The sequence below is a fragment of the Elgaria multicarinata genome, chromosome 3, assembly GCF_023053635.1.
Source record: "Elgaria multicarinata webbii isolate HBS135686 ecotype San Diego chromosome 3, rElgMul1.1.pri, whole genome shotgun sequence".
NCBI classification, from domain to species: domain Eukaryota; kingdom Metazoa; phylum Chordata; class Lepidosauria; order Squamata; family Anguidae; genus Elgaria; species Elgaria multicarinata.
Window position 1 is genome coordinate 97531718 of NC_086173.1, and position 23775 is coordinate 97555492.

At 47.5% G+C, this 23775-nt stretch overlaps 1 protein-coding gene across 1 annotated transcript; it reads right to left on the reverse strand.

The window, feature by feature from the left end:
- Window positions 1-1582: 1582 nt before the first annotated feature.
- On the reverse strand, window positions 1583-23569 carry RGS14 (regulator of G protein signaling 14). The gene is made up of 15 exons (XM_063120996.1): window positions 23211-23569; window positions 19414-19435; window positions 18510-18664; window positions 18074-18166; window positions 15672-15815; window positions 15057-15206; window positions 14797-14917; window positions 14531-14652; window positions 12425-12628; window positions 10117-10193; window positions 8734-8860; window positions 8129-8210; window positions 7003-7061; window positions 5204-5309; window positions 1583-2384 (listed from the first exon to the last, which is right to left on the reverse strand). Exons 1-15 carry the CDS (start codon window positions 23253-23255, stop codon window positions 2041-2043), a joined length of 1851 nt encoding a protein of 616 aa, XP_062977066.1. The 5' UTR covers window positions 23256-23569; the 3' UTR covers window positions 1583-2040.
- Between the last annotated feature and the right edge of the window lie 206 nt (window positions 23570-23775).

Below are 23775 nucleotides of genomic sequence, written 5' to 3' on the forward strand. Positions count from 1 at the left end.
CTGACACAGCGACCAAGCGCTTTACTACCTAACCTAACCAGCACAGCGCCCCCTAGCAACGCGAGCAGTAACTCCGGAGAGAGGGGGGGGACCCCCGTATTCCATGAATGAATGAATGAATGAATGAATGACCCTCCCCCTTGAAAGCAGCCAGATGCTGGGCCAGCTGCGGCGTCTCCCTACAAGAGCCAGCAAGCCCCTGTTGCTTACCTGTTCGTCTGTCTGACCTGTCTGCCGCTGACTCTACCGGCGGCTCCTGCCGTCCGGGATCGCAGCCTGCTCTGGCTTCTTCCCTCCCCTCTCTCATTCAGATAGTGAGGGGCCGGCACATGCGGTCAGGGGCAGCCAATGGGGAAGAAGCTGCCGCCTCCTCGGTCTTTAGCATGCGAGGCGGCGGCTCCGCAGGCAGCTCAGTGCCTCTGTCTGAGCTGGGCAAGGGGGTGGCTCGCAGCTGGAGAGGACCCCTCCCCTCCTTTCCCTAGTCAATTCAGCCCAGCAAAGCAGAGCGGGCGTGCTGGGCAAACACTTGCCGACATCGCGTGCTCAAGGGAAATAGCAGCTGCCCCGGTGCATGGGTGCGGCTCCCAGCTCAGCCCTCCAACATATCTCCTAATGATAATGATAACAATAATGAGAGATGTTGGAGAACTAAGGGCTGAACTAGGCACGTTATGCCAGAGACGCCTTTGCTGCTGGATCTGCCCCCGTCCCCTCCCCAAAAGATGAAGGCCTGTGCCCTGCAGGCAGGCAAGTTCTTTAATAACAACAAAAAATTATCAATTTATTATTTAATAAGCATAATTTATTTAATAATAATTCATTGATTTATTATTAATTTACTATTATCATTATAATTACAGAACATGCCTGCCCACAGGGCACACACCTCCACCTTTTGAGGATGGAAGGGAGACCCCTGCGGACCAGATCCAGCAGCAAAGAAGTTCCCAGAGTCTAGCTGGTGTGTGAGTTTGCATGATTGGCATATTAGCAATGTTTACCTACCTGTTCATGTGCATAGGAAATACACATCCTCATCTGGGACTACTGGAAAGAAATGGATTAGTGTCTTGGAGATTAAAACCTACCCCTTTCTTCTCCCCCAACCCCTCCCATTTGTTCCCTCTCCTCAGTCCAGCAGCCTTTTCTGGCTGCTTCCAGATGGAGGACTCTTAGCTTTTAAGAATCAGACAGGAATTGTGCAGCTATTCTGTATTTTCCTCCATAACTGATTTTCTGCAGTAAGGAAAAAGCTGTAAGAAGCAGTGAGAAAACACAGGAGGGGCATGAATGGAAGATGATGGCTGGACCCCCTGTAAAGTTCTGCGAATGAGGCGGGGGGGGGGGTTCCATAAAAGATGAAAGCACCTGTTGCCTCACCAAACATGAAGGGATTGGGGGTGGGGGCTTGCATCAAGAGGAAATGTCCATTTCAAAACACTTTTGTCCCTAGAATTCCTGAAATTAACTGCGTGCACAGACAAAAGCGTGCCTATCTTATGGCTTGGTGTGCTCATCATTTATGCACACCCTCCACCCGCAGCTGGAAACGCATGTGTACAAACACACAGAGACTCGTGACTTCATCTGCAGTGTATCTTACATTTTACAAAGACTGAAAATTACAAACTATATACAGGCGTCACCACCACTAGCCACAGAGGTGCAGTTGCCGCCGGAGCAGCCATGGGCAGTTGTTTTACAACACTGAGCAACACCATACGACAGTCTGGTACAGCAAGTGAGCAACCCTGGTGTTCCCCTGCCCAGCCAGCATGGGCAGTCCCAGGTGTGAAAGTCAGGCAGAACATCAAGAGTACAGATATCCATCCATTCCTGGAAGACAGCCTGGGGGTCTCTAGAGCTGGGAATGGGACCTAGCTGGGCCTCAACCCTACTCCTAGACCAGGGGAGGGGCCTGTGTAAAGCAGACCATAATACCACAACAGCTATTGAACAGGAAGGGCCTGGCCTTACTGCAAGGAATGTGACCTCTTGGAGGGGGGCTAGGACATGGGGTTGGGATGCTCATAGAGTGTTTCACATGACTGAAGGTTTCCCAGCAGCAGCCGGTGCTGTTGTTGACGATGATGATGATGAAGAAGAAGAAGAACACCGTGTTTGCAGCTTTAAAGGAGGAGAAGCCTGAGATTGGGCCCGCTCCTGCGACAGACACTGAGAGATGGAGGCTGGCCCAGCATCAGGGGCCTCATGTGTGCCCGTCTTCTCTGGGACAGGGTCGGAGGAGGAGTGGACCTTGCAGGAAACGCCATCTTGTTCTGGTACCTGGAGAAACTCGGGCAACACTAGATCCTCTTTGGACAGTAGCCCACGCTGGTCATTGACTCTGCAGCTCTGGACCCGGTTTAGCAGCTCCACTAGTCCTGGGGAGGGTCGGGGGAAGAGAGAAGAAACTCACTATAGATCTAGCCAAGCTTGACACCGTCATTCTCCAAACAAATACCAACATACAGCTCTATCAGAGTTTTCTGCTGCTCTACCCTTGTGACATATTTACCTATACAGCAAAATTTATAACGATTTTATACCGGTTTAATTGGCCTCTGCTAAGGAATCCTGGTAAGGGTGCTAGTAATTCTTTCTTGGAGAGCCCTTAGTGTCCTCTCAGGAGGAGCTACAATTCCCAGACTTCCTTGGGGAGATGAATTACTATTAAAACCATCTTACGGATGCAATCTGATACATACCTGTGAATCAGGGTGCAATCTTATGCAAGTTTAGACAGAAAAAAGTCCTACCACTCCTGGCTGGGGCATGCTGGGAATTGTAGGACATTTTTCCTGTCTAAACATGCATAGGATTGCACCCTTAGTCTTTGTGAACTCAGTGGGACTTGCTTCTAAGTAGACACACGTAAGATTGTGCTGTAAGCCTTACCTAGCTATGCCGCATCTCTCTCCTCCCTTGCATTTCCCCATTATGTTGCCCTTTATTCTTTTTGCTTTGCAGAGTTTATCTCTCTGCCACCTCTATTTTTTCTTCTATTTCCATTCCTCTCTTTCTGCCAGGAATGGGGAACCTCCAGCCTAGGGAGGTTAACTATACAGACTGTGGCCCCATCTGGCTGCCTCCCCAAGCTCCCACCCGCTGGCCTGGAGTTTAGTGGGAATAATAGCAGGAACACCACTGTGCGCCACTTACGGAATTCCCCTTCATGTGTCGTTTGAATGAGGGAAGGCATGGGGCAGGTGAAGCTGTCCTGACTGGGGCATGGAATCTGGGCTGGGGGCAGCTTTGCCGGGCACTGTTTTCCCCCAAATGGGGGAAGCCCACATGCAGTAAAGTTGTGGTCCAGATCATGGGATGTTAGGTCTGTGGAGAAGTTGGTGGTGGGGTCGACTGTCCCTGCCACCCAAAATAAGTTCACTACCCCTGATCTATGTTTTCTACCATCCCACTTTCCTAGAGCTGATGTGGTGTATTGGTTAGAGTGCTGGACAAGGACCGGAGAGCCCCAGGTTCAAATCTCTACTCAGCCATGAAGCTCACTGGGTGATCTTGGTCCAGTTACTGTCTCTTAGCCCAATCTACCTCACAAGGTTGTTGTGAGGATAGCTATGGGGTAAAAGGGGGAAATAATTTTGTATGACACTCTAAACTTCTTGGAGAAAAGGAAGGATATAGATACAATGTTTTTAAAAATCATAATAAGCCTAGACCAGCCTCCCCACCCTATTCATCAACCCATTTCCTTCTTCATCTTTAACTCCTTCTTCAAAACCAAAGAACTGATGTGCAGTGGCTAAGGTGTGAACTAGAAAGTGTCCCACATCAAGCCTCACCTCAGCCAAAAACTTCCTTGCTCTAACTTTCTTCATTTCTTAGTCTCAGGCCAGATCTACACCAAGCAGGATATAGCACTATGAAAGTGGTATATAAGAGGCAGGAGCCACACCAAGGAGGATATAGCAGTGTGAAAGTGGTATATGGTATGTGTCAATGGGCCCCAAGTGTTGCCAGTGCCCTTCAATACCACTATAAAGCCACTATAAAGTGTGGCTCCTGCCTCTTATATACCACTTTCATACCTCTTTCATAGTGCTATATCCTTCTTGGTGTGGATCTGGCCTTAGCCTCCCTACCCACTTTGGCGATATGGGGAGAGGCAAGGAGTTATATGGGGTATAAAATTTCTGCCTTCTTGCCACTGGAAATTTTGCACAGCCTCCCCCTTGGCTCCTGAAATGCCACTGAGCATTGCTCATGTATTCTGAAGCTCTCTTTGTAGTCATGAAGACTAGAAACTTAAAAAAAGGGAAGCGGAGATTCTCAGGATGCCTAATTACGTCTTGAGTTCCAAACTTCACACTCGAATGGGACGAACACCCAGCACTGCTGAAGATCCTTTCCTCCAGCAAAACTTTGAACAACAGTACTTTCATCTTAGGACACCCCTATCCCATCTCATTTGCAGGTACCTGACTATCCAGCTAATATGGACTGTGAATACTTTGGGCAGAGAAGCACTAAACATTCCCTGATTATGTTTCCGATTAGACATTTTCTTTCTTTTCCAAATAAGAAATGCATTTGATATTCTTAGTGTAGCCTACTCATCATTATTAATTTCTGAAGGCTCTGGGATGCAGATGCAGATCCAGAAGTATCATCACAGACTCCTGGACGCACCTGGGAATACAAGTCTAGTTTGACAACATTCAGTGGAAATGTGTAGTAATACCAGTAGATTCTCTGATGTGTATTATGTGCCTAGAGTCTGCTAAAATGTTTGGCTTATCCAGACTAATTTTTTGTTGGTTAGTTCCACAAGTCCTAGCTGAACGTAACACAGCAGCATCCCCATAAAATGGATGGGAATGAGGGCGTGGATAACTTTTGTGATGCAGAGATTGACAGGCTACTATTTGCCCCTTTAAAAAACAAAGCAGCTCCCCTCCCCCAGCTGATAGATGTTCTCTCTGGTGCTAGAGAGGGGGGGCACTCATTCTGAAATCAAGGGACTTAAAAACAATTAGCACTGGCTGGATCATGCCCCATCATTCTAAGCAGCCTAATAGCATTCAGCTGCATACATTCACAGGACTTAACATGTAGAAACGTATGCAGATTAACAGGATTCTGTTTGGTTCCCTGAGGCCACATTCCTTACTCTCTAGTTGTCAGCATCCCCTTGACCTTCCCTCTCTGGCTGGGGCTCCAAGTAATGTCAGAGATCCCTTACCTTCCAAGTCACAGGTGCGCCGGTTCTTATTATTCCTGGAAGGCCTGGTAAAAGAACAGGACATCTCTGGGAGTGGCTCAGCCTCTGTCTCTGCAGAGAGGTCATCCTGCAACCATAGTGGAAGAGGGCACGGTTAGAGCCAGGAAAGGGCAAAACCAGTACCTAGCCAAGCACCACAGCAGAGCCCAGGGATGGGGAACCTCTTTCAGCCCAAGGGCCGAATTCAGTTGCAGAGAAGCATGTGGAGGCTCGTGATGGGTGTCCCTGAAGGCAAAAGAGTGGCAAAAAAAATATTACAAGTGCCAGCATATTATAGCTTAAATCTCTTACTGCCAGTAACTAAACTTTAAGAACATAAGAAGAGCCCTGCTGGATCAGACCAAGGGTCTATCTAGTCCCGCACTCGGTTCACACAGTGGCCGACCAGCTGCCCACAAGAAACCCACAAGCAGGACGTGGGTGCAACAGCATCTTCCCATTCATCTTCCCCAGCAACTGGTGTATATAATCTTACTGCCTCCGATCCTAGAGATGGCATATTGCCACCAGGACTAGTAGCCATTGATAGTTTTCGCCTCCAGGAATGTATCCAACCCCCTTTTAAAGCCATCCAATTTGGCGGCCATCACTCCATCTTGTGGTAGTGAATTCCATAGTTTAACTATGCACTGTGTGAAGAAGTACTTCCTTTTATCTGTCCTGAATCTCTCACCAATCAACTTCGTGGGATGACCCCAGGTTCTAGTATTATGGGAGAGGGAGAAAAATGTCTCCCTATCCACATTCTCCAGACCATGCATAATTTTGTACACCTCTATCAGATCTCCCCTTAGCCTCCTTTTTTCCAAGCTAAACAATCCCAGGTGTTGTAACCTTCCCTCAAACAGAAGATGCTCCATTCCCTTGATCATTTTAATTGCCCTTTCTGCCCTTTTTCCAGTTAAGTGGCATTTCAACCTCTTACGGCTTCTCCACATGTATCAGAAATCCCGTATCCTTACCAGATCTTTGACTTCTGGAGTCTTCACAGGTTTAATGATTGGCACAATACACATACTCCCCCACCCTATTTTTGCTGGTTCCTCTTGATACGTTTCAATTTTACCACCTGCAGACGGTGCTACTTTATAGCATGATTTCAATTTATTACCACATTTTCAGGGGATTATAACATGGCGGATTTCCACTTGAAAACAGTGGGAGAGGCATCGAAGGATGGTGTCATGATATCATGAAAAGGACCTGCAAACGTCAGTGAGTGACCAGTCATGAGCATGCAATAAATCGGTTGTGTGAAGCTCTTATAATGTGAGGGGAAACTGCACAAATGCCGAGAAATCACCAAATAACTGGTAATTGGGGGTAAGGGGGTGGGGCCAGGGGAAGGAGGACATGGCTATATGAGGAGCCTCACAGGGCTGGATTAAGCCCCCTGGCCTCAGGTTCCCCATCCCTGGCATAGGCCTAATGCATATAAGCCACAAATGAGGCAATGCAACTTTTCCTGAACTGTACAAATTTACAGTGAATAGAGGAGGACTGCATAGCTGTTAAAAAAAAAGGTTATCTGCACAGCTAGTATTATTAGGAAGAATGCTAGGCCAGAACTCTCCTCACTGTGATCTGCATTTCTACATGCAGGGATATGTGTGTGTGTGTGTGTGTGTGTGTGTGTGTGTGTGTGTGTGTGTGTGTGTGTGTGTTTAAATGTAGAAGCATTTAGTTATGTGATTCCCTCGGCTGTGATGTGAAGTAGTGCTGTCTACGAACAGCTGTACATCTCCAGGGCCATGTCTCACCTCACTCTGATCACAAGAAGAGTTTGCTGTGGCATTTCTGACACCAGCAGGTTTCACCTCTGCAATAAAACACACGGATGTTAGATCTTGAAAGATCAGGTGAGCCAAGAATCAGACCTGGAGCCCAGGCAACAGTAGGAGCGTGGCTCGAACTAAGGACTCAGAGCACGGATGCAACAGCAAGACTAGGTAGAGAATGAATCCAGGTTTCCGAGAGGAACCAGCTTGGAAGAAGCTGGAGACTCTCGAACCAGAGCTCAGGAAACATAGATTGACTCTTCTTGGTTTGCATGTCTCAGCAGATAGTGCTCCCAAAGAGAAGAAAATACAGAGTTTGCCAATGTGTCTGGAAGGAGGAAAGTTGTGTGTTAGGAGATGGGGATGCAGGGAGAAGTAAAGTTGCCACCTTTTAAAAAGAAACAAAAAACAAGGCTCCCATGCTTTTAACAGCTGCATGACAGGCAAATCTTTTCCCATCATTGCTGTTTCCTGCTGGAGGACATCTTCACCCGATGAACATCTACTTATTTTTGTGAACCGCCCAGAGAGCTTCGGCTATTGGGTGATATAAAAATGCAATAAATGAATAAATAAATAATCACACTGCTGTTAAAGGCACAGGCACTCTGCCAGGAAAAAAGGTAGCTAGCCGCCTCAGTGGTCAGTGTCCCTAAGAATGTGATCATGGTGAACATGGAGCGGGGCACAGCACTGTACAGTATTTCCTCCAGGGGAACTTGGTTGATGGTGACAACTATCAGAGCACTGAGCGCATGTCTTGCATGTGGAGGACTCTCCATTTGGCAACTGCCCTCTTATGGCAAATGACTCTTCTAATGTTCACCATGAGCAATCTTGCACATCATTCTGCACCCAACGTTGAGCAGCCTTAGGGGGCTAAGATGATCTGTTTACCAACATCAACCCGGGAGGGAGGGGGTTACAAAAAGCAAGGTAGTCATGTACACTTCCCTCCCCTCCCTCCCTGGGATCTATCCAGTAAACACTCCCCTGTTTCAAACTGCACAGTGCTCAGCAGTCCACTAGCTACCCATAGGGGGATTTGCAAGGCCAAGGGGCCATGTTCCTAGGTGAGTGGCCGTGGGCGCCTTGGAGCTCCACATACCTGCATCTGATTCCAGCACAAGCTTCTGAGATGCCACGGTGCTCACCTTCTCTTCCATATTCAGAGCATGGGGTTCGCCAGGCTGCAGAAGGAGAGCAGAGTTAAGAGGGGGGAAGGGCCACGGTGGAGAGTCCTTTGACCATAGGCTGGGACAACAGCCCAGAGAGCTCCAGCTATTGGGCGGTATAGAAATGTAATAAATAAATAAATAAATAAACAAACATTGTGTAGGTGCTGCTAGAGCAGGCGGCCTCTCAACAAGAGGGTGAACAGGAACAGCCATGTACTGTTGTCACCTCAAAATAATTCATGGGCTCTGCGATCCTGGGGTCCCCTTCTAGGCTGGGGAACTTCCTCTGAATGGCTATGTTCAATTGGAATAGAACACTAGTGTGGACTCTGCCCTTACTTGTCCCATAACGCTGTCCTGGAAACTAGGAGGAAAAACATTGTCTCTAACATTGAGCAAGAGATGCTGAGAGCAACAGGGAGTATCATCTCTAAGATTCAAATGCAACCAGCAATTGCATCTCTACAGATCGTAGCACTCAGCACCCTGGCTTCATTTACCCATCTTATTTCACTTCTTCCCAGACCGCTCTCACCCGTCGGAGTAGCACCCGTGTAACATCCAGGCCGTACTTCTCCAAGATGGGCTGCAAGGCCTCCCGTAGGTGCTTCGTGGATTTCGCCAGAATGCGCACTGTCTTATTGATAGGTGTGATTTCCAATCTGTAAGGAGCCAAAACGCCATGAAGACGCCTGATGTGGGTGTGGCACACTGCATAGGGCAGCTTGAAGATGTTTTACACCCCATTAATCCACCCCAGATGAAGGATAAAAGAGTGCCCAATTCCTTCCTAGCATCTTATGTCAGAAAAACAATGATTCTAGCTCTGGGCTCCCGCAGGCAAAATCACAAAAACCAAGAGCATAGGAGAACAGCACAGGAAGGGGTCAAGATGACAGTTTCCAGTATTGGGCCTACATGTGGATCGCAGCAAAATGGGCAAAATGAGGCAGAGAGAAGCATGCTCATGCAGGTCTCCTGGAATAAAATCCTAATGCTTAGCCTCATGGGGTACAAATGAGTGAAGTTTCTTTTAAAAAAAACATTATTTCCTTGTGGCTTGGGATCTGAGAGGCAGAGACTGCTGTGGGACTGTGAGCCCTGACCTAAGTTTGTAGTGGCTTAGATAAAGGATGAGCAACTTCAGGGGAAATCTGGGGGGCAATTTCTCTCCCCCCCCAAATCCACCAGGGCCCCCCCCACACACACCACTGCTGAATTGCCGCTGAATTTTGGTGGTGAGGGAAAAGCCTTTAAAACACTTTAAAACAATGTGCGTGGGGGACAAATGCAAAATTGCACTCCCGGAATGTCTCCCTTGTGTGTGCTTTGTTTTAAAGCAAAAATGAGACTTTTTTCTTCACCACCACACAATGCCGACATTCAGTGGCATGTTAGTGGCGTAATGGGGAGGGGGAGGGAACTACAAAAAACCCCGCTCTGTGTGTGTGTGTGTGTGTGTGTGTGTGTGTGTGTGTGTGTGTGTGTGTATGCATGCAGCCTGCAGGCCATGTTTTGCCCACCCTGTCTTAGATAATGACATTTCAATGTCCCCAAGACAGTGGCGGTGTGTGGACATTTCCAAGAGAAGCACAGACCTCATGTACTGTCTGCTTGCAAACTCCAAATCTACTCAGCCACCAGTAACAAATTGGAGTATGAGAGACTCAAACCAGCCTTAATGCAGTGAATGGCATGATCAGCAACAAGCCCCACTGGACCATACATAGTCCCAGAAAAGTCACAAAGACAGAGAAGTTTTTTGTTTGTTTCCATTTTGCAGATGCAGATGGTCTGCCCTGTTGGGGCAGATATGCTGGCCCCATGCTGAGAAGGATGAAGCAAAGTTTCTGCTTGCTGGTTAAAGGGCTTCATGGGTGAACCCAGAGCAGGCAAGGCAATTAGAGATCTCACTCACTCAAAGCTGATCCTGGTCTCCAGCTTCACCTCCTGATCCATCAGGACTAAGCTCTCCTGGTTCAGTGCCAACGGCTTCTGTGAGAAATCAAGGAAAGGCAAACATATTAATGCAGCGGAAAGAACACGGATGCACTGCTTCGTGCACATCTGCACAGATTTGCATGGTGATTATGAAGGAATTGCAAAACTATAGAATAAGGTCACACCTATACAGGGGTGGTACCATTGGAAAGTGAAAGAGACCAGGGATACAATTCTGGGAAGATAGCTTTAAAAATATCCCACGTGGTGTAGTGGTTAGAGTGTTGGACTGGGACTGGAGAGACCCAGTTTCTAGTCCCCACTCAGCCATGATGCTCACTGGGTGACTTTGGGCCAGTCATGGACACTCAGCCTAACCTACCTCACAGGGTTGTTGTAAGGATAAAAGGAAGAGGAGGAGGGTCATGTGTGCTGCCTTGGGCTCCTTGGAGGAAAAGGTGGGACACAAATGTCACAAATGAATAATACTATAAATAAAAATAAATAAATATTGCATTAAAAGCATCATGTTATGTGAAAAAACTATCCTAATGACAAAGGGCTTTTCCTAGATTACACTGTATTGGTTACATTTTTATGATTGGGTATGAATCACCTCCCAACCCGAGTTTATGTACTGTACACCCACGTTATTTTTCACATGTCGCAACACATGTATCATTGCAACATCAGCATCTTCCAGCATTCCTCATTCTTCAACAATGTCTGCTAATCTTTCAAGATTCCTTTCCCTGGGTGTCCCCAGATGGCCAGTGGCAGTCACATGAGTCATAGAATCATAGAATAGTAGAGTTGGAAAGGGCCTACAAGGCCATCGATTCCAACCCCCTGCTCAATGCAGGAATCCACCTTAAAGCATACCTGACAGGTGGTTGTCCAGCTACCTCTTGAAGGCCTCTAGGGTGGGAGAGCCCACAACTTCCCTAGGTAACTGGTTCCATTGTCTTTCCAACCCAAGTGTTGCCCTCTTTCCTGGCCAGGCAATACTTGGGAGAGAAAGACTCTGCCACTGCCCTTTCCCTTCCAATGGTTTTGGCATACAGATGCCTCCCACAGCAGCATGGGAAGCTAGTTCGATACCACAGAAATCACCGGAGAAGGAGCCCTGTGAGAGCTCATGATTTGTGGCTGGTCACAATGTAGAGATGGGACCACAGGCCAGGTTGGCATTTATTTTTGTGAGAGGGGAATTTGTATTGGGTGACAGTAAGAAATATAGAATCCAGGCTACTAGTAAATATTTATTTATTTTATTCATTTACAAAATGTATAGACTGCGCTATATCTAGCAAGGTTCTTGAATGGGGAATAATAAAAAGAGAAAAAGAGCAGGAAACGTTTTTTTAAAAAAATAAGCATGTCTTCAGCAGGCATTGAAAACAAAGTAACATTGGTGCCTGCCTGACATCAGCTGGCAGGGAGTTTCACAGAGAGGGAGCCAATACGCTGAAAAGCTCTACTCCAAGTGGACTCCAGGCCCATGCAGAACCATCAGGAGCGTCAGATGACTTCAGTGACTGGGCAGACTGGTAAGGAAGAAGGCGTTCTCTCAAATAAATTAATTTTAACTTTGCTGTTTTAAATTTGTATTTTAAATTTGTATTTTTGCACTGCTGCTGTTTTTATCTTGATTGTGCTTTTATATTGTATTTTATATAATTTTGTAAACCGCCCAGAGAGCTTCGGCTATTGGGCGGTATAGAAATGCAATAAATAAATAAATAAATACCCTATTGCTCCTTGATAGCTCTTCTGCTATCAAGGAGTTATAACAGAAAGACTAATTTTTATCGGTTTATCAAAGCACTGCACATTCATTATCTGTCAGGTATGCTTGAAGGTGGATTCCTGCATTGAGCAGGGGGTTGGACTCAATGGCCTTATAGGCCCCTTCCAACTCTACTATTCTACGATTCTATGATTCTATCTCAGTAATCCTTACAACAACCTTATAAGGTAGGCAAATGTCACACTCGGGGTAGTGGTGGTGGTGGTTTGAGGCTGAGAGAATATTGGCTTGCTGAAAGTGAGTTGGAGCTGCAGTGAAATTTCAGTGGAGTACTTCTGAACTCATTGTTCCCACTTGAAGCCACTGTGCTACCCCCAACTGGACGACTTTGCCCACTGAGATAGATTAGAGATGTCCTGTGGTCTAAACTTTACATAGAAGAAGGGCTCACATAGCACCTCCCCTTCTTCTTAAATCCCCGAAGTGGTATCCTTCCAGGGATTCTTCCCTTTTCTCTGTAATAACCAGGGCCTACCTTTTCATTCCCCACAAGATAGATTTTGACATCAGGCAGGTGTAGGCCACGGCGCTGGCAAATTCCGGCCAGCATGTCCTGGACGGTGAGGCCAGGGCGTACTGGGGCCAGAGAGGCAGTCCCATCAGGCAGATAAATACAACAGTATTTGATGGGCTGGTTCTGAGTGTCAGATTCTGGGCCAGTCAGGCTCTTCCTGTGGTTCTGGAGGGGAAAGAATGTAAAACATTCAGCATTGCTTATGAACTCCTAAGCTTTCAATCTTCGGCTGGCTAGCCTGCTAGGCTGAGAGGTCAGGGTTCACATCAGGGTCCTAAGGCTAAGGGCCATTAAATAAGTGTGAGTTGAGGCATCCAAACTTACATATCTGAAATGTAACAAAAGAAGACATTAACATGAATTTCATATATAATAGTCACATGGTTTCCCTCTACCTATTTAGGGAAAATAGCATGTGTGAAAAGAGCAGCTCTCGGTTGCTCTACACACTATGGGGAATGAGGTAGTGGAATTCTAAGCTATACAGTTGCAGGTAACAAGTGAGGGACATTTTTTAAATGTTCCCCCATGGTTTTTTATTTTTAACCTTCCTCCATGTAGGAAACTAGCACATCAGTGGAAAGAGTTTAACTTAAGAGAAGGCATGTTAGATCCAACCATAGGTCTACCTAGCCCAGCACTCTGTTCCCAGGGATAAGAGCCAACCAGATTGTTTGGGGAAGCCCATAAGGAGAACATGAGGGCAACAGCCCTCCCCCACTGGTGCTCCCCAGCAAATAGTATGGAGAGATATACTGCCACAGCAAATGGAAGTTCTGTCTGACTGCAGTTAAAAGACACAAATAAAAGATATAATCCTATACCCATTTACCTGAGGGTAAGCTCCACTAAATGCAATGGGACTTGCTTCTGAGTAGACATAGGACCCCACTGAAATTTAGCTAATCCCCTTTAAAAGCCAGGGTACATCAGCATATCTGGGGCAGTGAATTTCAAGGCAAATATGCATTCTGTGAAGAATTCCTTCCTTCTGGCCGTCCTGATTCTACTCCCACTCTGTTTCATTGAGTGAATTCATTCCAGTATCTCTCTGATGGTATGGTAGCTTTATTACATGCACGGACTCGATGGCCTTGTAGGCCCCTTCCAACTCTGCTATTCTATGATTCTATGATTCTATGATCTTCATCCAATATGTGGATCTATATGGATATATATTCCCTTCCACAATTACAAGAGTCCAGAATTCTACCGCCCCAAACTACCTCTTCTCTTTCTGTGTAATGTGTAGAATTGTTAGCTAGGCAGGCAGAGATGATTATTGCTTGCTTTCATCTCCAAGAGCTCTCCCTTTCTGTGGGTGGCTCTATTTATATGTTCTTCCCTACGCCTGGAGTTGGTGATGCAAGAACAGTGCTTGGTTCTTTGTGCACGTGCTACTTTACCGACATCAGGTACATACACACACACACACATATACCCTTTTCAGATTCAGAAGGAACCACCAGACCTTTTGCTCCCAAGACATAGCTTTCTTCCAGAAAGACCTTGAAAGTAACAGATCTGGCAGCCTCACGGCCATATTCAAAGCCCCGTCACAGCTGGCAAACACACAGACACACACAGGCGCACACTTCCTGAGCTCTTCTTGGCTCCTGCTAGCAGTCCTCTCCTGCTACCAATCCTCTCCCCCGGGATAACTTCACTCTCTGCTCTCTTTTGATTGGCCCCTGTATTTAGAGGGTGGGGGAATGCCTCCCCACCAGCTGGTGGTGTAAGCAACATCTTTTCAACAGTTTCAGGGGTGGGCGTCCGTTGGAGGGGGGGGCGAGACAGCAGCAGCTAAAATACCAGTGTGCTCTCACTAGCAAGTCACAGAGAATTCCACACTGAAGAGCACTCCTCCACACTGCACAGTCATAGCCCATTATAGATCGTGTGGAGGCCGGATAGCGCCCCTGGTGCGACAGTCACGGCACAGCGTCAAGCAAGAGCCAAGCGCCCAAAATGCAGCAAAGGGAGCATGACCATACAAACATGGGTAGCATATAGCTTCACTCCCACAGCCCTGAACCTCCTGGCAAAACAAGTTCCTCAGGCACTCACCTCGGTCTGAGGGCTGTTGGTTGCGCAAGATGACAGGAAGCCCAGGTCCAGGCTAGCCGAGGAATTCAAAGAGCCTTGAGACTCACGCCACTGGGGTGGACCCTCACTGCCATTTCTCTCCTCTAGGACAGAGAGTCAGCAGGCTAGGTCAGATGTTTGGAGGATACATGACCTTTGGCCGTAGACCAATCATTAATCACCCCCTAGTGCCGTCCCCCAAATCAACTGCACAATAATTGTACCTCAACATTCAGCTTTGAACTCACCTCCCCAGGGACGTTCCCTCCGGTCTCCTTTCCGGAAGGATCTCCGAGGGCTCCGACCGGCCAAGTTGCCTGCTACCTCCACACCGAGTGGAAGTGATTTCCCTGCCTTTAGTTTTGTTTTCTAGAGGAAAGCCAGTGAGAGTGGGGAGGGGTCATCTCAAGGCATGCTGGACCTGGTCAGGAGGGGAAGAGGGAAACGGGCACCCTATAAGTTCCCCAAATGCCACCCTACACCCAGGGTGGAAGGGGAGGCCTTGTACCTTGCCATGTTCAGTTGGGGGGCTGCCACTCTGAGAGTGGGGCCTCAGTTCTGGCAAAGGCTGTCCTTGGCTCTCAGCCCTTGCGCATGCCTGATACAGCGGAGACTTGACAAAGCGGGCATAGCTGTCAAATTTCATCAGGTTGAAGATCTGAAGTGAGAAGCATTGGGTTAATCAACTGCCATCACTGTCCCTGCACTAGATATCCCTCCAGGACATGGATTTCAGCACCTCTGGTGGCTTCACCCAATAGCAAAGAGATAGTAAACAATGGAGATAGTAAAAAAAAATGCTCCAAATTAATGAAAGGACCATGACTCAGTGGTAAAGCTCCTGCTTTGCATGCAGAAGGTCCCAAGTTCAATCCCCGACATCTCCAGGTAGGGCTGGGGGGAAAACTTGCCTGAAACCCTGGAGAGCCATTGCCGCCAGTCAGTGTCAACAATACTGGGCTAGATGGACCAGTGGTCTGACACTGTATAAGTCAGCTTCCAATGTTCCTAGTAATTGGAAGAGCAGGTGGTGTCTCAAGCTTCCCATTCCTGCCATGTCCATTCTCTTACACACACATATACACACACACAACATAACTTAGCTGAGGTAGACTGTTCTTACCTGGAGTTGCTGGACATTAAACATATCAGGGGTGGGTGTGGCCAACATCTCCTCACCAATCCAGGCCTGCCTGTCAATGTTGACGGGGTTCATTGAATGGCTTGACAGGAACTCGTCATAGATGCACCGAGCCTCCCGGGCCAGCTACGGAGAAAGCATGTGGCATGAGAGTCCTGGTCTTGCTGCAGACCAGAAGCAAAAGTAGCTCATGCTGCTGCTGTCTGTGTTGCACGCACACACACACACACACACACACACACACACACACACACACACACCAGCCTCCTAAGTGTAAGGTAGAAGAGGAGAGCAAGCTGGGTCCCTCTATTCCTCTCACAGGGTTGTGCGCATTCAATGGTTCTAACCAAGCAACAGAAAAATATGAAATTGCTATTAATTTGGGTGCAAAATTCCATATTCTGAAAACCTTGCCTTTTTAAACAATAATCAAGCTTCTAGTTCATATGACAGGTAAGGTTTGAAAATGTGTGGGTAAACTCTCCAAAGCTAGAGACAGGCTCAGTAGGATTTCTGGACATCAATTGGGAGGGGGTTCATTGCAGTGCACCCCTGGACCTACCCTGTGACTTGCAAAAGCAGGGTAAATGTGTAAAATAGGCAAAATAGGCAAATTTCCATAATGGATATGGATTTCCAAATCTGTCTTTTCTTGGGGAAGAAATTGGATTTCCTGAGTGCAGAATTCTCTTCTTTTTCTTTTTATTTCAGCATACACAGCAGGGGGTGTTTAACCTCAAGCTTGCAGGCCAAATCTGCTCCTCCTAAAATTCCAATCCAGCCCTCCAGTATTTCCTGGATGACCACTCCCACTGGCCCCTCCCCCCCAATAGTTTCCCTGTTTCCGAGCCTTTGCCATTTTTCCCCATTCCAAGAGGTTGAAAGGCCTCTCGTAAGGCTTTAGGTACTGGCACTGTGACCTACAAGCTAACCTAGGCTGGCATTTTGGCCTTGCACCTTCTTCCTTTGGCCCTGCCCACCAATAGAAAGTGACTCCTTTTCCTAAAATGAACTCAGCCCCTGGGTTGAAAGAGACTGCACACCCCTGGTATACAGAGTCCTGCTCTGTGTGACCTGGGAAGCCAGGAGTCATTCTAACACTTCTTGGCATGTCCCTATCACTCAGGGGCCACGTTCAGATGCTACGATGGTCAAGGATGGGTTAATAGTCAACTCGCTGTTGGTTACTTTGTGAGTACTCCCCACACAATCAGAGAAATAACCAACCATGAGTTGGTTATAAGTAACTGTGAGTGGATTATTAATCCATGGTGTATTGACTAACTTCTCCCCCACCCTCCCTCCTCCTCCCGCTTGTATCCTATCATTCTTTCCTGCTGAAAATAGAGTTCTTCCAGCTCAAGTACAGTGACAGCAGCAAACTTTGACTGCTCTTGCCTAGCAACTGTGTAGCCATCAAAAATAACCAGCAGTGCCCCTCCATACAGCACGATAACCAACAGTGGTTTAAATAACCCACTCTGCACATTGTTGGTTATTTGCATGGTGGTTTAAAAAAATCCCACCACACAACACATTAACCCATAGTGGGTTAAATAGCCCACTGTGGATTATTTAACCCATCGTGGTTTATCATGTCGTCTGAAACCAGTCACACACACCCTTCTCAAAACCCAGGCAATGGGGATTCTGACAAGTGAAAAATGCACTGCCTGCAATCTTGCTACTTGTACAGGATGTAGCTCCCTGAAAATCTCAGCCTTCACTATATAAATCCCTTTCTAAATCCCATGATGGAAAACAGAGAAAGTGAATAATCCAGTTTGGAGAAATTGGCACCAAACTGACCCAAGTTGTATATTCCCCCTCTTAATGCAGAAGTAGAGTCTATTCCCCACCCCTCTTAGAGCTTTATCACACCAGCATTATACTGTGCAATCACTGCAAATTGGGTGCAAAGGACTCTGAAGTTTTCCATCTTATAATCTGCTTTTATTGTGAAGTACTGCCATGCACCCTGCTTTAATTGTGCTATAAAGGCAAAAGACTCGCTGTATTTTGATACTAGTTTTCGAGCGTATCATCCGAGTGGCCACTGGGGCGCAGGAGCAGGATTTGAAGAAAAATTAAACAAATGCTTACATCTGCGTAAGATTTAAAGATAAAGACATCAAAATTGGTACAGTAATAGATATTAAAGAGATCTTTAAGCATACCAAATTTGAATCAGATTGGGTCATGTGTTGATTTTTAATGATTTTTTTACATTTCCCCCCTTAAACACATTTCCTGGTATGCAAAGGATCTAGCCGCCCGGTAGCAACAACAACAACAGCGCCGACAGCTTAGCACTGTAGGGGATAATTCGAGGGAAACAGGTACGTGGGATGAAGCTTTTAGTCTACCCCTAGAAATCCTCTTACCTGTTGGGTGCTGCTAGCTGGGATCTGCTGGAACCGTTCACAGGCTTGCCAGAAATATACATTCTCGGCACTAAACTCCTTCTTCAGGAACTCCTGAAAAGAGGGGGATAGAGATGAAGATGATCCCCCGCTGTCCCAGAACTCTCACCATTTCATGCTCTGGGACAGCTGAGAGGTACTCCATGTGCACAGGCAGCATTGAGTCAGGTTTAATGATCATCTTTGCCAACAGTGCAGGATAACCAGGCAATATAGCCAAAGGTAGCTAGAGATAAAACCTCGGATGCAGCAGATAGCTGGAGGAGCTGGAGGAGCCAGAGAGACGGGAGAAGAACTGGCTGCCAGCAAAAAGTGGAGCCAAATAAAGTGAAACAGTGCAAGACAAAGAACGTGCAGAGGGAGATCAGGACTAACAAAAGTAGGGGATGGAACTCACTGTGAAGTAGGTGACACCAAGTCGGTCCTGCAGCAACGTCTCAAAGGACTCAGCCCAGCGGGCAACGGACTGCCCCAGGGAATGAGTGACACTTTGGGTGCTTGGCAGACTGTTCACACTGTTATTACTGCCTCGGGGCCCAGAGCTGTTTAACTCTGTGGAACAGAGAGAGATTTCAGATCCTTCCCAGGCCCAATAGCTGGAGTAATGCTGTGAGTCAGGGTTTGCCCAAATTGGCAATGCCCAAGGCCAGGGCCGGCCCCAAACATTTTGCTGCCTGAGGCAATGGACAAGCTGCCCAACTACCCAAATCCACGGAAACCAACTGGACTGGCAATTGAATCTTCCTTTGACAATAGCAATGAGGAAGCATCTTGCCCCACACCTGAGGGAAACAGGTTGGCTTTGGGGCTGCAAAGTTGGCATTCACGGGTTTTCAGTTCATTTCTCCCATTCTCTGTCCCCCAGAATCTGCCAGCTGTAACAGTGGCCTCTTTGTCTTATTTATTTATTTATTTATTATTACATTTCTATACTGCTCAAGATCCGAAGCTCTCTGGGCGGTTCACAAAAATTAAATGGTACGGCTCGCTTTGCCCATGTCCTGCACCAGAGCGTACCAATATGTATTGGGGCTGGAAGTGCCCAGTCTATGTTCTGTGATACATCCTGGGATATTTTGGGCAAAATTTCCTTCACCATCTAGAAGCAGAACACTGTTTTGAGTAGTTGAAATTGCTAAACTGAGTTACTGTGACCTGTGATCAGGCATTTCTGTTCCTTATTGAGTTGAGCAACCTTCACACCCTGCACACCTCCTGTTAGCCAGCAAATCCTGCAGCCATAACCAGGCCTTTGACCCCATAACTCCAACACACACACCCAAGACACAAGCCCTACTTACCCCCATCTGACACAGCCAGGCCCTGCAAAAGAAGGATGAGAGTGTTCAAAGCATTCTTTGGGATATGGACACAATTCAGGAGGAGCAGTACCCTGGATGGATGGAGTCTCTGCCCCAGTGCCAGACACCATCACAGGGCATTTTGGCTACACACAGATGCAAGTACAGGACAACTGCTATAATAAAGGTCCCAGGCTCAGGAAAAGTGCCACGCTGTGCCTCATCCTATCTCCCATGCTACTATAAAAGTTTACAGTAGCCAAAACCACCTCCTCCTCCTAGCAGTGTAAGATGGATGGGAAAGCAGCTATGTCATTGGTAGGCAAGAATAGAGTTAGGGCTGGCGTCAAGAGTAGGCACAGTAGAGTGCCTGCTGAGGGTCAAAACTCCTCCTCTCCACCATTGCAACCTGTTTGTTCACCAGCCTCTTGCTCTGGCCCAGGCAATGGTGGTGGTGGTGGTGGTGAGGAGGAGGAACAGTGCCTGCTTGCTCACCATTTCTCTGCCTGCCAAGCAAACAAGTGGTTGTGATGATGAGAAACTGGATGAGGAGCTATGGCAGCTGGTAACAATGATGGATTCACTGAGGGAAGTACTCTTTGATGGTGCCTGGTCCAAGGGCCCCCATCTTGTCTCAGCTGCCTTTAAGGAAAAGTAAATCAGAGGCTCAGTTCAGACAACATGTTAGTCAACGCCATGTGAAAACTCCACTCAACAGTTGAATTTTTAGAGGGTACTCCCCACACAACGTGTTCTAACTCCACTGTTGTGTAACTGTGGGCTACCGTGGAGCTGATTAAAATCCATTGTGACATTTGATTGACAGTTCCTCCACCCTTTCTCCTCCCCTGGTCCTGTTGATGGTATCCCATCAGCCATTGCTGCAAAGCAAAATCCCGCCAACTCTCTTAGAGCAGCAGTCACTCCTTTCACCACTCTTGCCAGGGAACTCTGTAGCCAATGGGAAAAGTCAACTCAACGCAACAGAAAACTCCATGGAGCCTAATACACAACACAATGGTTGTGCAGGAGCTCTCCTCTGCATAGTGTGGATAGAGTGTTTTCCAAAAGGCTCCACCATTACGTGGAGTTTTCCCGCCACACAACATGTTTCTCCACCGTGAAATGTGTTGTCTGGCAGGAAAACTCCATGCAACGGTGTAACAACTTCACAGTGAAGTTCTAGACCCACCATTGACTAAGATGTTGTCCGAACTGAGCCAGAGACGTTAGTTCATAATCCCAGGTCCACCTCAGACTGGATTACCCAGGTCCAATGGAATCTGTAGCTCAAAATTACTCTCTTGTACAAAGATAGTAGCGAAATGTCATAGACAAAGAATAGAGTCTCTTATGACCACAGACATTAATCTTGCCATAGTGCCACACAACCTAGTCAAACAAATCCCATACTGGTTGATGTGAGGGTGCTGGTGAATGTCATTTGCCCAAGTCACCACACTGGCATGTACAAGATTCCTAATACAAATACCTCGGTCTGGCTATTTCAGGTTATACAGCCCTGAAAAGGACTAATGGAAGCCATGAGATGGGACATGTTTGACACTTTGGTCCTTCTAATGTAGGACTGTTGAACATCTTTCAATCTGAGAGCCAAATTCAATCTTGGAGGAGCTCTCGGGAGTTGCATCCCAGTGGTTGGTGGACCCAAAACCAAAACGGATGGGACCAAAAGTACTAATATATTGTAGCTTAAAGCTTTTACTGCTGAGGAGAGGCATTTCAACCTTTCAGAATGGGGTGGATGGAGAAACTGCAGCACAAAAGCTGGCGGTTGAGAAAAATGGGGTGGGGCCAAGAAGAAGGTGTGTGGCCATCTGTGGAATATCAGGGGGCTGAATTGGCATTCCAGGTAGTCCAGATTTGGCCCATTGGCTAGAGGTTCCTTCTAGAATCAACAGGGAAATAACTTCCATATTAGAGCCTGAGCAGCCATTCCTCCCTAGAAAACCCATAGCTGGCTCTACTACAACAGAGCAGAATCTGATCTAATTTTACATTGTAAGGGGAAATACCCAAGGCACACAGCAGCTGCCTATATGGCAGTGGGTTGCTGCTGCAATAAGCAAAACCCCACACTTTTGCTGTGTCGGGGTGGGGGTGGCCAATCCCAACACACAGCAAAAGTGTGGGGTTTCCAGCAACCGGGCTCGCCATCTGCCAAGAAACACCTCTGCATTGAGGATGGAGCAAGGCTAGACGGCTGAAAGAACTGGGCATGTTTAGCCTGGAGAAGAGGAGATTGAGGGGAGACATGATAGCACTCTTCAAATACTTAAAAGGTTGTCACACAGAGGAGGGCCAGGATCTCTTCTCGATCCTCCCAGAGTGCAGGACACGGAATAATGGACTCAAGTTAAAGGAAGCCAGATTCCAGCTGGACATCAGGAAAAACTTCCTGACTGTTAGAGCAGTGCGACAATGGAATCAGTTACCTAGGGAGGTTGTGGGCTCTCCCACACTAGAGGCCTTCAAGAGGCAGCTGGACAAGCATCTGTCGGGGATGCTTTAGGGTGGATTCCTGCATTGAGCAGGGAGTTGGACTCGATGGCCTTGTAGGCTCCTTCCAACTCTGCTATTCTATGATTCTAAGTGTCATGTTCGCCTCACTCCATCCTGAAATGTCGGGGTAAGCCCCTACTTTGGAAACACAGAGCTTCTCTGAAAAGCCCTGTGGTGGCTTTGAGGTGGCTGCTGTGTCGTTTAATCGACATGGAGCCACCTCAGGGCTTCCAGAATGTATAGACAGCCCCACAGTCTCCAGGGCATCTATCTGAAATTCCTGATATGATCAGAACTATTAGGGAGAGCTTCATGTTGTGACCACAATCAAACAGACTCTGTCCATGAACCACACTGCAGAGATTAGATCTCCAAAGGCTCCTACAAGCTGATCCCGCACAGGAATGATTTGGGTCTCACCTTCTTCCTATCCAATGCAAACAAAGGCGACACCCACTTTCCAAGCCACCAATCAGGCTAAACAGAATCCTGCTTGTCCACCACGGGGGTCCAAGTACAACCATCTGTCATTTCTCCCCGAATCTATCCTGGCTTTTGGGGTGTTTTTTTTTTCATGACACAAGGGCTCCTGCACACCATTTTTGTAAGCTTGCATCTCAACTGATTACAGACCTTCCTTGCCTTTGGCGGCTGCCAGTCATGCTGAGTTGTGCAACATGATATCAGAGGCTCTCACGCCAGCCCCGTTGCCCTCTGCTCACAGCAGATGGCTCAGTGCAAGCTGGAGTCTCTGAAAGGCACCGTGATTTCACAGGCCACAGAAACCCTCACGCTCAATGTGACAAAAACAATCCCTGGGGGGAGTCACTCGAGGATCCTGCCCAGCCCAGCTACACACAAACAATTTTCTCAGTGCCCTCTCCTGCAAGTTACAAAGAATAGGGTGGGACAATGAAGTTAACAGCAATCAGGCACAAACAACATGAAAATATCTCAACCTCCCCATTACGGCAACATTACAGCTGAGCTTAGCACTTCTCACTAATCTTCCTAGATCTTGGTACCTGTGCAAGGGAAAGGCACCCTGAAAGTTGCTGCTGGCCTAGATGTCCTGTAAGGAGAAAGGCAGTGAACGCTGACCTTCCTGAACAAGCCAGCACCCCAGCCTCCAAATGCCAAGATCAGGAGAGGCTGCTTTCTTGGAGCATCCTTTATCCAGGGACAGAAGAAAGCAGAAAGAACCTTTCCCTCAGCCTCAGCACTCTCTGGCCTTGCCATTCCCCCCAGTAGCAGCTGTAAGTGTACTCACTCACCATTCGGCCATTTTGGACGCCCAGGTGTTTGGGTTTTCCCAGCATGCCTCGTGCTGCTGTCACAGGTACAGCAGAAACCCAGGACCATCAGCCTAGGAGAAGCCCCTCCCTGAGGCTGCAGCACGGCCCTCAGAGCATCCCCGGCAAGGAGAGAAAGAAGGAGTGCAGCTGCCTGCCACGCTCACAGTGCTGCACTCACTACCTCTTTTCTCTACCACAGGAAGTGTCACTATGGAAACCAAAACCACAGCTTAAAATGGGGTTTGGAGAGAGACTCCCTCCTTCTGAGAAAGCACAGCCCCACAGACACCTACAGCTCAGGGCGCTGTAAGCTCTCCAACGCTGGAGCAAAGCTTTCCCTAAAGGATTCTGTCACTGTATCGTCCAGAGCATCAAGAGCTGAAGCCAAAGAGATGTATTGGCACCCACCACAAGGAGCCCTCAGGGAAAGGAACTGAACAGATGCAAGCAAGGTAGCAGGGCATGCTCAGGCAGAAATGCTGCAGGAACAGAAGGAGCCCGAAAAACAACAAGCTGATGGGGACACAGCCTGTCAGCACAGGAA